Genomic DNA, 14281 nt, shown 5'->3' with positions numbered 1-14281 from the left:
TATTGCATATTTGTGCTGCAGCGTCAGGCTCCACCCATCCCGACATGCAGAACAGCAGCTCGCAGCCTGGGACACCATGTCCGTGTCCACAAAGACCCACACCGACGCGGTGGTGTGAGCTCCGAGGCCCTCAGGGGCCCACACAGATAGAGCTGATCTCGCGTTCACTTGAGAACAGAATTTCCCAAAAGGCTTTGAAAGCTGATTCTGGAGAATGTCATCTGGTTGGGCCTCACGCGCCGCGCCGCTCCCCTCGCGGCGCGTGGGACCGGGCTCGTGCCAGAGACTTGTGTTTGTTGGCAGAGGGAGAGGATGACGTCGACAGGCGTGGTCATAACAATGAACACATTAAGTCCAGACTTTCACCGACTCCGGGTCCAAGAGAGGACTCGATGTGGAGGAGAACATGCAGGGCGTGGCCATGACATATCACCATGTATGTTCTAAACGTCCAGCCCCGAGGTGTGTGTGTGTGTGTGTGTGTGGAACGTGCCGATGAGCCACAGCCTGAGATCCAGGAGTTTCCTGTGAGCCGGGCGGCGCAGAGTCCAGAGGAAGTGACTCATGGAGCCGAGCTGTGCGCGTGGGCGTGTGCGCTGTTAAAACAAGGCTCCTCGGGGTGACGCACTCTGATGCGCGCTTTCCATGCTGGCTGAGAGCCGCGCGCATTGTTCCTCACATGAACTTTGGGGAGCGGACAGCGAGCAGCTCCGAGCCGCAGACAGCATGGCCTCCCGCGCGCTGTGCGCGCTCCTCATCGCCGCCGCGACGCATCTCTATGGAGCCGGCGCGCAGAGAAGTGAGTGAAAGAATTGTTATCTATAACAACTATTCTTACTTTGTAAATGCTTTATTCCATTTGTATTTAACTTAAATTCACGACACCATGTTCCTCTTGCTGTGTACTTTGCCCCGTGAGGAGTGGCTGTGCGTCCTGTCGGTTCTGTGTGCGTCCTGTCGGTTCCGTTCACCGGACCGGACTCTGCTGTGTGGTCTCCTCTCATGGAGCCAGGGCGCTGCTCACAGAGCCGCTTCCGTTACCGGCTGCATCGCTCACCGGTTCCGCATTCCGATCGTCTTATTTCAGCCCGTCCATTGTCCCTGGTGCGGCGGACAGGCGCACAGACAGGCGCACCGCCTGTGGACATGTCGCATAAAGATACATGTGTATCTGCTTACAGAATAAAAACAAGACCTGGACTTTGCTCTGAAAGCTTACAATGTGGGATCATGTTTCCTCTGCACTACGTCATGCAGTAATCAACAACATGCGGCATCATGAACCATCCCCACATCTGGACATCAGCTGTTTGTCCACCCACCCATAAGCAAACACAGCCCCCCCCCCCCCCACCCCCACGCCCTGCAGGCAGCGAGGCGCTGAGAGGTTTCCTCGGTCCTCTGAGAGGAAACACAACACCCGGCTGAACGGTTCTGGTTTCCCACGACGGGCCGAACCACCAGAAGCCTGTAACTCTGACGGGGGTGTTGCCTTCAGGAATGAAACGTGGTTCAACTGTCCCCACCTGTTCCAGGTTGCTGTCTGACCCTAACCCTAGGTGTGGTTTTGAACGGAGGTCGACCAACGGTCACGACTCGGCGCCTCCCGGTGACCTCTTGAACTTTTGTTTGGGGAGTCCAGCTGGACCTGCTGGATGCTGTCGGGCTGAGTCATCTGGAGAACATCTTTACAAGCACTGTGACACATCTTTTTGGCGACCGCAGTCATAAAATAAGTCATTCCAGCTCTGCAGGCTGTGGAGGAGGCAGAGGCCCCTGGGGCCCCCTGGGGCCCGAGCATGTGGTGGTAACACAACCAGAGGTCAGAGGTCGAGACGCCTCCGACATGAAGATTCTTTTTGTTCAGCGGGAAACATTTGGCTGCAGCTTTATGATGACCTGTGTCGACTGACGAGTCTTCAGTGTTCCTCTTCACGTCTTCTCATCCGTCACGGCTCCTTCACCCGGCGGGGCCTCGGGGTCATTGTCTCCGTCCTGCTCCCTCCTTGAGGAACCTTGGTCAGCAGTTTGGTTGTGAAGGTTATCGTAGCTGACGATGAGGCTCCACTCGCCTCGGGAGGCCGGTGACCTCTCACGACTGATGTTCCATCCACACTCCGTAGTCACGGCTACAGGAAGCAATTTAGGTTAAGTGTCTTGCACAAGGGCACGTGGACCAAGGCGGGGGTTGTCGCTACGAACATCCTCAGAGAAACAGACACATGTTCTGCTCTGGTGGCTCATTTGGATCCCAGCTGACATGTGATCAGGTGACATGTCATCAGGTGACATGTGATCAGGTGACATGTGATCAGGTGACATGTGATCAGGTGACATGTCATCAGGTGACATGTGATCAGGTGACATGTGATCAGGTGACGTGATCAGGTGACATGTCATCAGGTGACATGTGATCAGGTGACATGTGATCAGGTGACATGTGATCAGGTGACGTGATCAGGTGACATGTCATCAGGTGACATGTGATCAGGTGACATGTGATCAGGTGACATGTGATCAGCTGACATGTCATCAGCTGACATGTGATCAGGTGACATGTCATCAGGTGACATGTGATCAGGTGACATGTGATCAGGTGACATGTGATCAGGTGACGTGATCAGGTGACGTGATCAGGTGACATGTCATCAGGTGACATGTGATCAGGTGACATGTGATCAGGTGACGTGATCAGGTGACATGTCATCAGGTGACATGTGATCAGGTGACATGTCATCAGGTGACATGTCATCAGGTGACATGTGATCAGGTGACATGTGATCAGGTGACATGTCATCAGGTGACATGTCATCAGGTGACATGTGATCAGCTCGTGATTCAGTCCTGCTTTCTTCTTCTGATCAATATTCCCAACGTCCTCTCGTCTCTGCAGCTGTGAAACGGTTCAATCAATAAAACTCTCAAGGCCTTCCGCCTTTACACATTATCACTATCTTTTATATTTGATAGGCCACGATTTTAGTTGAGAAAAGGAAAAACAAGATGAATCCGATAATGTAATAATAGTCTGGGTCGTGCTTCAGGCTCAGGCCTTCCTCGTCGTCTGGGAGACGCTAAGCAGAGACGTTACTGCCATCAACCTCTTCCTCGCAGAGGTCCTCACTTGTTCTCTGGAAGTTACTCGTCTCTCGCCTCTCGTCTCTCTCGCCTCTCGCCTCTCGTCTCTCTCGCCTCTCGTCTCTTGCCTCTCGCCTCTCTCGCCTCTCGTCTCTCGCCTCTCGCCTCTCCCGTCTCTCGCCTCCCGTCTCTCGCCTCTCGCCTCCCGTCTCTCGCCTCTCGCCTCCCGTCTCTCGCCTCTCTTCTCTCGCCTCTCGCCTCTCTTCTCTCGCCTCTCTCCTCTCGCCTCCAGTCTCGCCTCCTGCCTCGCTCTCTCGCCTCCCGTCTCGCCTCCTGCCTCGCCGTCTCTCGCCTCTCCGTCTCTGCCTCCGTCTCTGCCTCGCCTCGCCTCGCCTCGCTCTCGCCTCTCGCTCTGCCTCGCCTCGTCTCTCGCCTCTCGTCTCTCGCCTCCCGTCTCTCGCCTCCCGTCTCTCTCCTCTCGCCTCCCGTCTCTCGCCTCTCGCCTCCCGTCTCCCGTCTCTCGCCTCTCGCCTCCCGCCTCTCTCGTCTCTCGCCTCTCGTCTCTCTCGCCTCCTCCCCGCCTCTCTCGCCTCTCTCTCGCCTGCCTCGTCTCTGCCTCTCTCGCCTCTCCTCTCTCGCCTCTCGTCTCTCCCGCCTCTCGCCTCCCGTCTCTCGTCTCCCGTCTCTCGCCTCTCCTCTCTCGTGTCTCTCTGCTCTCGCCTCTCTCCTCTCGTCTCTCCCGCCTCTCGCCTCTCGTCTCTCGTCTCTCGCCTCTCGCCTCTCGCCTCTCGCCTCTCGTCTCTCGCCTCTCGCCTCTCGCCTCTCGCCTCTCGCCTCTCTTGCCTCCTGCTCGCCTCTCGCCTCGCCTCTCTCTCTGCCTCTCTCGCCTCTCTCGCCTCTCGTCTCTGCCTCTCGCCTCTGTCTCTCGCCTCTCTGCCTCGCTCGCCTCCTGCCTCTCCTCTCGCCTCCTCGCTCTGCCTCCTGCCTCCCGTCTCGCCTCCTCGCCTCTCTGCCTCGCCTCTCTCTCGCCTCTTCTCGTCTCTCGTCTCCCGTCTCTCAGCTCTCGCCTCTCTCCTCTCCTCTCGTGTCTCTCTCCTCTCGTCTCTCAGCTCTCGCCTCTCTCCTCTCGTCTCTCTCGTCTCGCCTCTCAGCCTCACCTCGTCTCTCGCCTCCCCCGCCTCCGCCTCTCTCCGTCTCGCCTCTCCTCTCTCGTGTCTCTCGCCTCTCGTCTCTCGCATCTCGCCCCTCTCGTCTCACCTCCGGGTTCTCATCCATCAGTTGGGTGGAGCTGGTTCTCGACGATGTCGCCGTGTGTCTCTGTGTGCAGGTCAGTGTGGCGGTCTGGAGTTCTGGAACTCTGATCTGGACGTGTGCGTGCCGTGTGCGTCGTGCAAGCAGTACCCGAAGACGCCGTCGTGCAACACCTGTAAGGCCCGTGTGGATGTCCTCGGGCCGCGTGGCGAGGCCTTGCCGCGGCGCTTCAGTTGACCTCTCTGCCCCCGCAGGTCTCTCCGTGGACGAGGCGCCCGACGTGTGGAAGCTGGCGGCCATCGCCAGCTTCTCGGTGCTGGCCGTGGTGCTGGTCGGCGCCGCGCTGCTCATCGGGGTCATGCTGCATCGGCGCAAGGCCCACAAGCGGCCTCTGCGTGGTGAGAGAGATAAAATACTTCAAACAGAGATGTAATGACAACAACAACAACAACACACATGTGCTCTTAGCCTGAATCACAATCTGTTACATGGAATAAAAAAACAAGTCTTTTCTCATGCTCACCCTATAGATGGATCCTCTAGATGGATCCTCTAGATGGATCCTATAGATGGATCCTCTGGATGGATTCTCTAGATCAGGGGTCACCAATCCCCGGTCCGCGGCTTGGTTGGAACCGGGCCGCGGAAAAAAAGTGAATAAATAAAGTTGTAATAAAATAAAAAAAAATCAGTCAGAAAAATATATTATTTTGAAAAAGGAGCGGATACCCGTGTGTCTGAGCCGCGTTCAGGAGTCTTAAAGTTCGGGTTTATCGCTGCAGGCGAGTCTCACGCACCGAACCCTCTGCTGGCGGCACAGTGACAAAGAATCTTAAAACAGATTCAACCTGCTCAATGAATTCTGTCACTTCAGGGAAATGACAACTGGTTTCAAGTTGGCCGATGAAGTCGCTGCTGCAGGGCGAGTGAACAGCAGAACATTCTACATGTTTCAGACGTTGACCGGGTGGAAGAGGCTTTTAAAAGAGTTTGAGCGGTACTCCAACCACAAAAGACCAGACTGCAAAAGAATAGACCTGCAACCCATGTAAACAAACCCACCCGGTGAATCGAGCCCGTCCGAGAAGGAAGAACATGTGTTGGAGATGCAAATGACGGTGGCCTGAAGGGACATTTCACACAACAACTCTGCCGGTTCTAATGACAGCGACCAGAACTCGGTGAGGAGCAGCGGACCAATCACACGTCTGTGTCTCCGTCTCCATTAGCGGCTCGTTGCAGGTCAACAAGCACGGCTCACACTCGGCGTCATGATGAGTTGTAGTTTTGGCACTTTATGCCCTTCGTATAATTGTATGACGTCATATTTATTACGTCATTTATATTGCCGGTCCGTGAAAATAATTTCTGACACGGAACTGGTCCGTGGCTCAAAAAAGGTTGGGGACCGCTGGTCTAGATGGATCTTCTCGATGGATCCTATAGATGGATCCTCTGGATGGATCCTATGGATGGATCCTCTGGGTGGATCCTATAGATGGATCCTATGGATGGATCCTCTGGGTGGATCCTATAGATGGATCCTCTCGATGGATCCTATGGATGGATCCTATAGATGGATCCTATGGATGGAGCCTCTCGATGGATCCTCTGGATGGATCCTCTGGGTGGATCCTATAGATGGATCCTCTGGATGGATCCTATAGATGGATCCTATGGATGGATCCTATAGATGGATCCTCTGGATGGATCCTCTGGGTGGATCCTATAGATGGATCCTCTGGATGGATCCTCTGGGTGGATCCTATAGATGGATCCTCTGGATGGATCCTCTGGGTGGATCCTATAGATGGATCCTATGGATGGATCCTCTGGATGGATCACTTTGGGGTTGAGCTTTAATGCTTCTCCTGCACTGGAAGCATCAAACAATGACATACGGGATGACTGTGTGTGTGTGTATGACTACTGGACTCTGAACTGTAAAGCGACTTTGAGTGTCTAGAGAAGCGCTATATAAAATAAATGATTATTATTATTATACGGTCAAATTCTAGAGCATTTCTTTTATGACTGATGACTTTATGATGATGATTTTTTTACGTCGTATTATAACTATGATTTTTTATCGCTGACATTTTTATGGACTTTTTTCTCCATAACATTTCTTGCCTTTTTTCTGATATACTCTAGTTTTTTGAAAATGTGTTGTGACATATTTTATGGAATATCACACTTTGAATTAACGTGGACATCCGAGCCGCGTCGTGATGCTTGAGGCGCCAGAGACGCTCTGATGAACCTCAGGAAGACTTTGAGAGGATTCTTTCAAATTTGGCGTCAACATCCATGTGGACTCAGGGGACCTGATTAGAATTTGGTGGTCAATTAATTTGCTAATTGTGATGATTTCCTGATTTTGATGTCATTTTACTTGGATGCTTTAAAAAAAGAAGCTAATCTTTGTTTTTGTTTCTTACAGAACCCATTGAGGAAACGGCGGGGCCACTTTACCAGGCGTAAACATCTCAGTAGGTACAACGTTCACTAAGGACCCAAACAGGGGCGGCTTGTCCATAAGGGCGATTGGGGCGACGCACTGCCTCGGGGGAAAAGAAAAAAAAAAAGAAAAAAAAAGAAAAGAAAAAAGTCGCATTCTACCACTAGACGTCTGCTCTGCCTCTGTATGTCATTGTCCAATCAGGTAACAGTCATTCAGTCAGCCTAAAGTCGTGCTTCAAATGGCCCCGCCCCTTCTGGGGCGACTTTGGGCGAAATGAAAATCGCCCCAGACCTCTCCCATTGACTCCAATGTTAAACCCATTTTTTTCACAAAACAGAGCTCTCAATGCATTCTCTATGGCTTCCGGGAGGAGTCGCCCCTCCAGGTCTTGTCATAATTAATCGACGTAAAAGCGTCTCAGTACGTCATACAGCTTCGACAGAGGCGTATTCAGTCGGCCAGTGCTCAGTGCAACAGCAGCGATTCAATTCTTTCTTTGAAAGAGACTCCTTTCGGTCGGCGTAACATTGAAGACACATCGGCAACAATAGAAGTAGGACCTCCTAGACCAGTGGTCGCCAACACGTCGATCGGTCGACCTCGGAGACGTTCCCTGTCGCTCTCCAAAATAAAATGAAAATAAAATCAGAAACACATTGTTCCTCGTTCTCGAACATTTTCTGAGGTGTCTTCTGAAACGTTTTCTTCCTGACTGGAAGATGGACGTCAGAAAAGATCTCCGCCTGATGTTAAAGAACGCCTGTAAACGGGTTCTCTGACAGCCGTGTTGTCAGCTGTGCTCCTGAAAGAGGAACGTAGGACTACAGGTGAGGCGCAGGGGAAATGCAGAAAGACCTTTATTGACAACTCCACATATTACACACGGTCAAAGTACACCGACATAAAACTAAGTCATGAATAAATAAATGTTGAAATGCCTGTACCTTAATGTAAATGTTTACGTTACGGCATTTACAGGTTACGCCTGCGCGACAGCCGAGATTCTTGGCGACTTGCCAGGTCTTACCTCCGTGAGTTGGGCTTTTCTGCTGTTGCCCTTCAAAACAAAAGCTCAACATTTAGCTTTTTCTTGTCTGGTGGAGCAATCTGGTTTACTTGAAAGTGATTGCAATTGTATTTCTTCTATTATTTGAAAAAGCACAGATGCAGGAATCACACATGGGGATCTCATATTTATTATTATTATAATTATTTAAATCTTGTTGAAAAAAATCACCAAATCAAAGACCAGGAGCTGGATTACTGACAGACAGCTCACAGACGGCCTCAGACTGTCTGTCTGCTTATGAACTAACTACAAGCTCACAGACAGAGTTCAGTCACAGCCGTCACACTGACTGGAGTCACATGACTTGATGGCATTGTGAGAAAGCTACACATAGACAGCTGTCTGAAGGGCTGTGGTTTTGGGAGGGTTAATCATTATCAAAAAAATTGCCCCCCCTGAGAATTTTTTCAGGAGCCGCCACTGGACCCAAATATATATATATATATATATTTATATTATGATGTACTTTTGATGGAAGAGAGGAGGCGATGTGATTTTACTTTGAAGTCTGTAAACCCAGTAATGGCACCTGTTAACCTCGAGTATGTCAACATTGGAGAAATTGTATTTGTACTTATTTGAGAAAAAGATTTTCTAAAAAAAAGAAATTCAAGTGATCGACAGCATGTATGAAATTAATTTGAATATAAACCACTAAATATAATAGAGATATCCATATCACTTTCAGCCTTGAAAAGTCCACATTGGTGCGATCATGATCAGAGCCTGCTGTGTGTTGGTAACGTCAATCTCCCTTCATCACCTAGAACCTGACCGCTGTCCTTCCTCTTTGGCCCTCGCAGCCTCACCTTCATCAGGAGACGGATGTGAGGAACCGAGAGCGACTGGTCACACCTGGACGGAGCGCCCTCTCCGGCTGCAGAGCGCCCTCTCCGGCTGCAGAGCGTCCTCTCTGGCTGCAGAGCGTCCTCTCCGGCTGCAGAGCGTCCTCTCCGGCTGCAGAGCATCCTCTCCGGCTGCAGAGTGCCCTCTCCGGCTGCAGAGCGTCCTCTCCGGCTGCAGAGCATCCTCTCCGGCTGCAGAGCGCCCTCTCCGGCTGCAGAGCGTCCTCTCCGGCTGCAGAGCGCCCTCTCCGGCTGCAGAGCGTCCTCTCCGGCTGCAGAGCGTCCTCTCCGGCTGCAGAGCGGGGCCCTCTTCACCTTTAATGTATTGTGCCAGTTGAGAGAGGAGAGCTGCTCCGTTCTCCCCCTCTGACCACAGGAGCAACTCTCCCCTCTGTGGGAACATAACAACATTATATACGTGGTGTCATGCTCAGATATCGTGTGCCTTCTATACTCCACTTCGATAACATCTTCGTCCTGGGGAGACCGCTTTCACTTCTTACAGATGTTTGATTCAGAAAAACGAGACTACAGTTCTTCCTTCAGAGATGGACGCGTTCCAGAACCCTGTCGCACTGCGATGAATGGACCCGGCTGCTGCCCGCTGGCTGCGGGCCTCCTGCCATGCAGCCTCTCAAAGGTCACGTGTGAGAAGGAAGCAGCACATGGAGACCATTTGAATGCAGCCGTCCTCCTGCCTCCTCCAGCCGTCCTCCTGCCTCCTCCAGCCGTCCTCCTGCCTCCTCCAGCCGTCCTCCTGCCTCCTCCAGCCGTCCTCCAGCCTCCTCCCTGCCTCCTCCAGCCGTCCACCAGCCTCCTCCAGCCGTCCTCCTGCCTCCTCCAGCCGTCCTCCCTGCCTCCTCCAGCCGTCCTCCTGCCTCCTCCAGCCGTCCTCCCTGCCTCCTCCAGCCGTCCTCCCTGCCTCCTCCAGCCGTCCTCCTGCCTCCTCCAGCCGTCCTCCAGCCTCCTCCAGCCGTCCTCCTGCCTCCTCCAGCCGTCCTCCCTGCCTCCTCCAGCCGTCCTCCTGCCTCCTCCAGCCGTCCTCCCTGCCTCCTCCAGCCGTCCTCCCTGCGTCCTCCTGCCTCCTCCAGCCGTCCTCCCTGCCTCCTCCAGCCGTCCTCCTGCCTCCTCCAGCCGTCCTCCTGCCTCCTCCAGCCGTCCTCCCTGCCTCCTCCAGCCGTCCTCCCTGCCTCCTCCAGCCGTCCTCCTGCCTCCTCCAGCCGTCCTCCCTGCCTCCTCCAGCCGTCCTCCTGCCTCCTCCAGCCGTCCTCCCTGCCTCCTCCAGCCCTCCTCCTGCCTCCTCCAGCTCCTCCCTGCCCTCCTGCCCCCTCCAGCCGTCCTCCCTGCCTCCTCCAGCCGTCCTCCTGCCTCCTCCAGCCGTCCTCCCTGCCTCCTCCAGCCGTCCTCCCTGCCTCCTCCAGCCGTCCTCCCTGCGTCCTCCTGCCTCCTCCAGCCGTCCTCCCTGCCTCCTCCAGCCGTCCTCCCTGCCTCCTCCAGCCGTCCTCCCTGCGTCCTCCAGCCGTCCTCCTGCCTCCTCCGTCCTCCTGCCTCCTCCAGCCGTCCTCCCTGCGTCCTCCTGCCTCCTCCAGCCGTCCTCCCTGCCTCCTCCAGCCATCCTCCTGCCTCCTCCCTGCGTCCTCCTGCCTCCTCCAGCCATCCTCCCTGCCTCCTCCTGCCTCCTCTCTTCCTCCCTGCTCTACATGAAACAGCCTTTTGTTATCTGCACTCATTCACTGTTACTCACGAGAACAAACCAAAGACTCTCCATTGTCTCGGCCGTTGTAATGTTACAAGATTTTAGGAAAGTTTAGTCTGGATTTCTTAACTTTTTTTTACCACAACCCCCAAAGTCCCTCGTCACTGTGCCAGTGCTGCAGACGGGACGGTCACGAGGTCACGAGCCCAAACGGCCGACAGGGGAACGTTACGAGGACGGACCGACGTGGAAGAGTCACCACGCCGGTGTTCCGGAGGAATGACGTAATCACTGACTAACTCTGACCTGTTGAAGATGTGAAGATGTCTGTTTATTATTGTGTGGCCCTTGAAACCAGTGAGAGGTGGCCAGGGTTGTTGTTGTTGTTGTTTTCCTTTGTCTCTGTCTTGATCAGCACTTCCTGCCGTCCTCCATGTGGCTGACAAGGTTTCAGGTCTTATTTTGGATCCGTCCGCTTGTGAACTGCTTGTCAACATTAGTGACGCTTACTCTTTTCTTTCTTTCAGTTTTCATATTATTTATTTCTTTTTCTTGTGGTTGTTTTTGCATTAATTGCCCGTGACAAGCACATTTTAAAAAGGGACTCAAGTGAAATGTTTGCAGAACTTCCACCAGGCCAGATAACGACGATACTGAGCAATAACTAACATTGATGTTGCATATTTCTCTTGCATTGTATTTCTAACTGTACATACTGTACATGCACTGGCTTCTTGTACGTAATGCAATCTTATAAACTGCCTTGTGTAACAGATGTATTTTCACAATAAAACTGACAACTTCCAATTAAGGAAAAGTCTTGTTTATAACTGTAAAAACTGGTAACATTTATATTAATATGTAAGCCAAATCATGGGTTATAGTATGAAATGCCATTTTCTGTCAGAAAATGAAGGAACATCGGATATGAAGTCAGAATAAAGTGATGAGCATGTTGTGAGTCGTAGCACATATAAAATAAGAATAATAAAGGCAGAATATGGTTTCAAAAAGTAAGTGTAATATATCATGCAACTGTTATGAAAAGAAATCATAGTATAGTACGTCATGAAAACATGTCATAGTATGACATTAAATAAAATAGTGTCATGAATTGAAGGAGGTAACAAAGTCATGACAGTTGTAGTGTAGTGTGTAAAATATGACATTACTTAGTCAATTATTATGTCGTAAAAATGAAAAAGGTAAAGTCTAGAAAAGTCAGAAAAATTACAGTAGTATTCAATTGTCATTTAAAAGTAATTTATATCATGAGTGAAACTTAGAATTGAAAACAATGAATGTATATCAAACTATAATACGTAAACATTTTATTATTAGAAAAGCATAGTATATCAAAGAAACGTATATGTATAATATACGTCACAGTCGTAACAGTTAAGTTTAGTTAGTTGAAAAAGGTAATATTATAGTGTCATAAAACTCATAATTCACTCTTTGGAATATAATAAAATCAGAATGTCTTTTAATGGCATAAAAAATATCTATATGGCATAAAAATGTCACGGTATATTTTCTTAATACAACCTCAAAACATCATAAAAAATGTGACAATACTTACCAACACAATACAAAAAACAATTCCATAGTATAACTAAAAAAGTAAAGTTTGTCATAAACATGCCACAAAGTCATAGTTTAGTCATAAACACCGATCATAGCCTGATAAACTTATATTAACCATCATGTGGAGACTTGACAATAAACAAACATCGGATTTCTTCAAGTCTTTTAATTAATTTGAACTAGTTTTATTTCTATGAGCTTACTTATGAAACTAGATTCTAACAAAGAAGTACAAATCTACGTTTCAGTGACAAAATAGTGATATAAATATGAACTAAATAGTGAGCAGAGAAATAAGATAGATCAGAACATGTGGTATATGTTTTTAATACACAATAGCAGTTTCCTCCTGCTGAAGAGAATCTGAATGTACATCGATCCACCGGAACGTAACCGTGAAGTATTTACAGAGGAACTCTGAGGCTGTGATTAGTGATCAATAACAGAGCGATCGGGTTTAGTGCCGCAGGGAGAGGCCAGTCGACTCACACGAACCACGTGTTGAGCATGCGGAGCGACCGGCTTCATGCGACGGCCTCAAAGCACGGGACCAACCACAGAATGCAAGAACACGGCCGATGGAAAGGTGTCACAGGTTTCCAAGGCGAGTGTAGGTGACCTGACCCTAACCCTACTGACCCTAACCCTACTGACCTGACCCTAACCCCACTGACCAACCACTGAATGCAAGAACCCCACACCCAACACTGACCTGACCCTAACCCTACTGACCCTAACCCTACTGACCTGACCCTAACCCCACTGACCCTAACCCTACTGACCCTACCCCACTGACCCTAACCCCACTGACCTAACCCCACTAACCCTAACCCTACTGACCTGACCCTAACCCCACTGACCTGACCCCACTGACCCTAACCCTACTGACCCTACCCCACTGACCTGACCCTAACCCTACTGACCTGACCCCACTGACCCTAACCCTACTGACCCTAACCCCACTGACCTGACCCTAACCCTACTGACCTGACCCCACTGACCCTAACTCTACTGACCCTACCCCACTGACCTGACCCTAACCCTACCCCACTAACCCTACCCTACTGACCCTACCCCACTGACCCTAACGACCTGACTCTACCCCACTGACCTGACCCCACTGACCCTACTAACCCTACCCCACTGACCTGACTTGACCCTAACCCTGACCTTACTGACCCTACCCCACTGACCTGACAGACACAACAATTAGATGTAGTTCATGCACTGAAACGATACTTTCGGCGTATTGCTTAAATATTACGACCCGCAAACTACGGTGAGGTGTGAGCGGCCCGCTGCCCCCTGCAGGTCTTCAGTATTACTACGGCCCGCTGGCCCCTGCAGGTCGTCATTATTACTACGGCCCGCTGCCCCTGCAGGTCTTCAGTATTAGGCCCGCTGCCCCCTGCAGGTCTTCAGTATTACTACGGCCCGCTGGCCCCTGCAGGTCGTCATTATTACTACGGCCCGCTGCCCCCTGCAGGTCGTCATTATTACTACGGCCCGCTGCCCCCTGCAGGTCGTCATTATTACTACGGCCCGCTGCCCCCTGCAGGTCGTCATTATTACTACGGCCCGCTGCCCCCTGCAGGTCTTCAGTATTACTACGGCCCGCTGCCCCCTGCAGGTCTTCAGTATTACTACGGCCCGCTGCCCCCTGCAGGTCGTCATTATTACTACGGCCCGCTGCCCCCTGCAGGTCGTCAGTATTACTACGGCCCGCTGGCCCCTGCAGGTCGTCATTATTACTACGGCCCGCTGGCCCCTGCAGGTCGTCAGTATTACTACGGCCCGCTGCCCCCTGCAGGTCGTCAGTATTACTACGGCCCGCTGGCCCCTGCAGGTCGTCAGTATTACTACGGCCCGCTGCCCCCTGCAGGTCGTCAGTATTACTAGGGCCCGCTGCCCCCTGCAGGTCGTCAGTATTACTACGGCCCGCTGGCCCCTGCAGGTCGTCAGTATTACTACGGCCCGCTGGCCCCTGCAGGTCGTCAGTATTACTACGGCCCGCTGCCCCCTGCAGGTCGTCAGTATTACTACGGCCCTCCTTCGGCTACAAGCGTCTCATCTAGAAATGTGCAAATAGAACTCTGAAAACAAACCGCAGCAGAACGACCAGACGACGTGAAACCTTCAGCGGCCGCTCCGCCGCTCCGTCGCTATGGTTACAGTGTATTCTCTACACGAGCTGCGCGAGGCGTCGTCTCTCGGCAGGCCTTCCATGAGGTATGTCATACGTGTGCCCAGTCCAAACACTCACAGGTGACATGTGACGTCTACGGCGTGAA

At 51.7% G+C, this 14281-nt stretch overlaps 1 protein-coding gene across 7 annotated transcripts; it reads left to right on the top strand.

Annotated features, from left to right (window-relative positions):
• The first annotated feature begins 507 nt into the window (after positions 1-507).
• LOC130203945 (tumor necrosis factor receptor superfamily member 12A) lies at positions 508-9490 on the top strand. 7 transcript variants are annotated; one of them, XM_056430413.1, is made up of 5 exons: positions 534-799; positions 4406-4504; positions 4584-4727; positions 6773-6825; positions 8666-9490. In XM_056430413.1, exons 1-4 carry the CDS (start codon positions 646-648, stop codon positions 6811-6813), a joined length of 438 nt encoding a protein of 145 aa, XP_056286388.1. In that variant the 5' UTR covers positions 534-645; the 3' UTR covers positions 6814-6825; positions 8666-9490. The 7 variants fall into 7 exon arrangements, with proteins under 7 accessions (XP_056286382.1, XP_056286383.1, XP_056286388.1 ...); XM_056430412.1 differs by having other exon boundaries at positions 8630-9490; XM_056430410.1 differs by having other exon boundaries at positions 535-799; positions 6773-6821; positions 8630-9490.
• The last annotated feature ends 4791 nt before the right edge of the window (positions 9491-14281 follow it).

This window comes from Pseudoliparis swirei, chromosome 13, assembly GCF_029220125.1.
Source record: "Pseudoliparis swirei isolate HS2019 ecotype Mariana Trench chromosome 13, NWPU_hadal_v1, whole genome shotgun sequence".
In the NCBI taxonomy this organism is placed as follows: domain Eukaryota; kingdom Metazoa; phylum Chordata; class Actinopteri; order Perciformes; family Liparidae; genus Pseudoliparis; species Pseudoliparis swirei.
The sequence above is the reverse complement of the archived record's forward strand: the minus strand, read 5'-3'. Positions and strand labels throughout refer to the sequence as shown.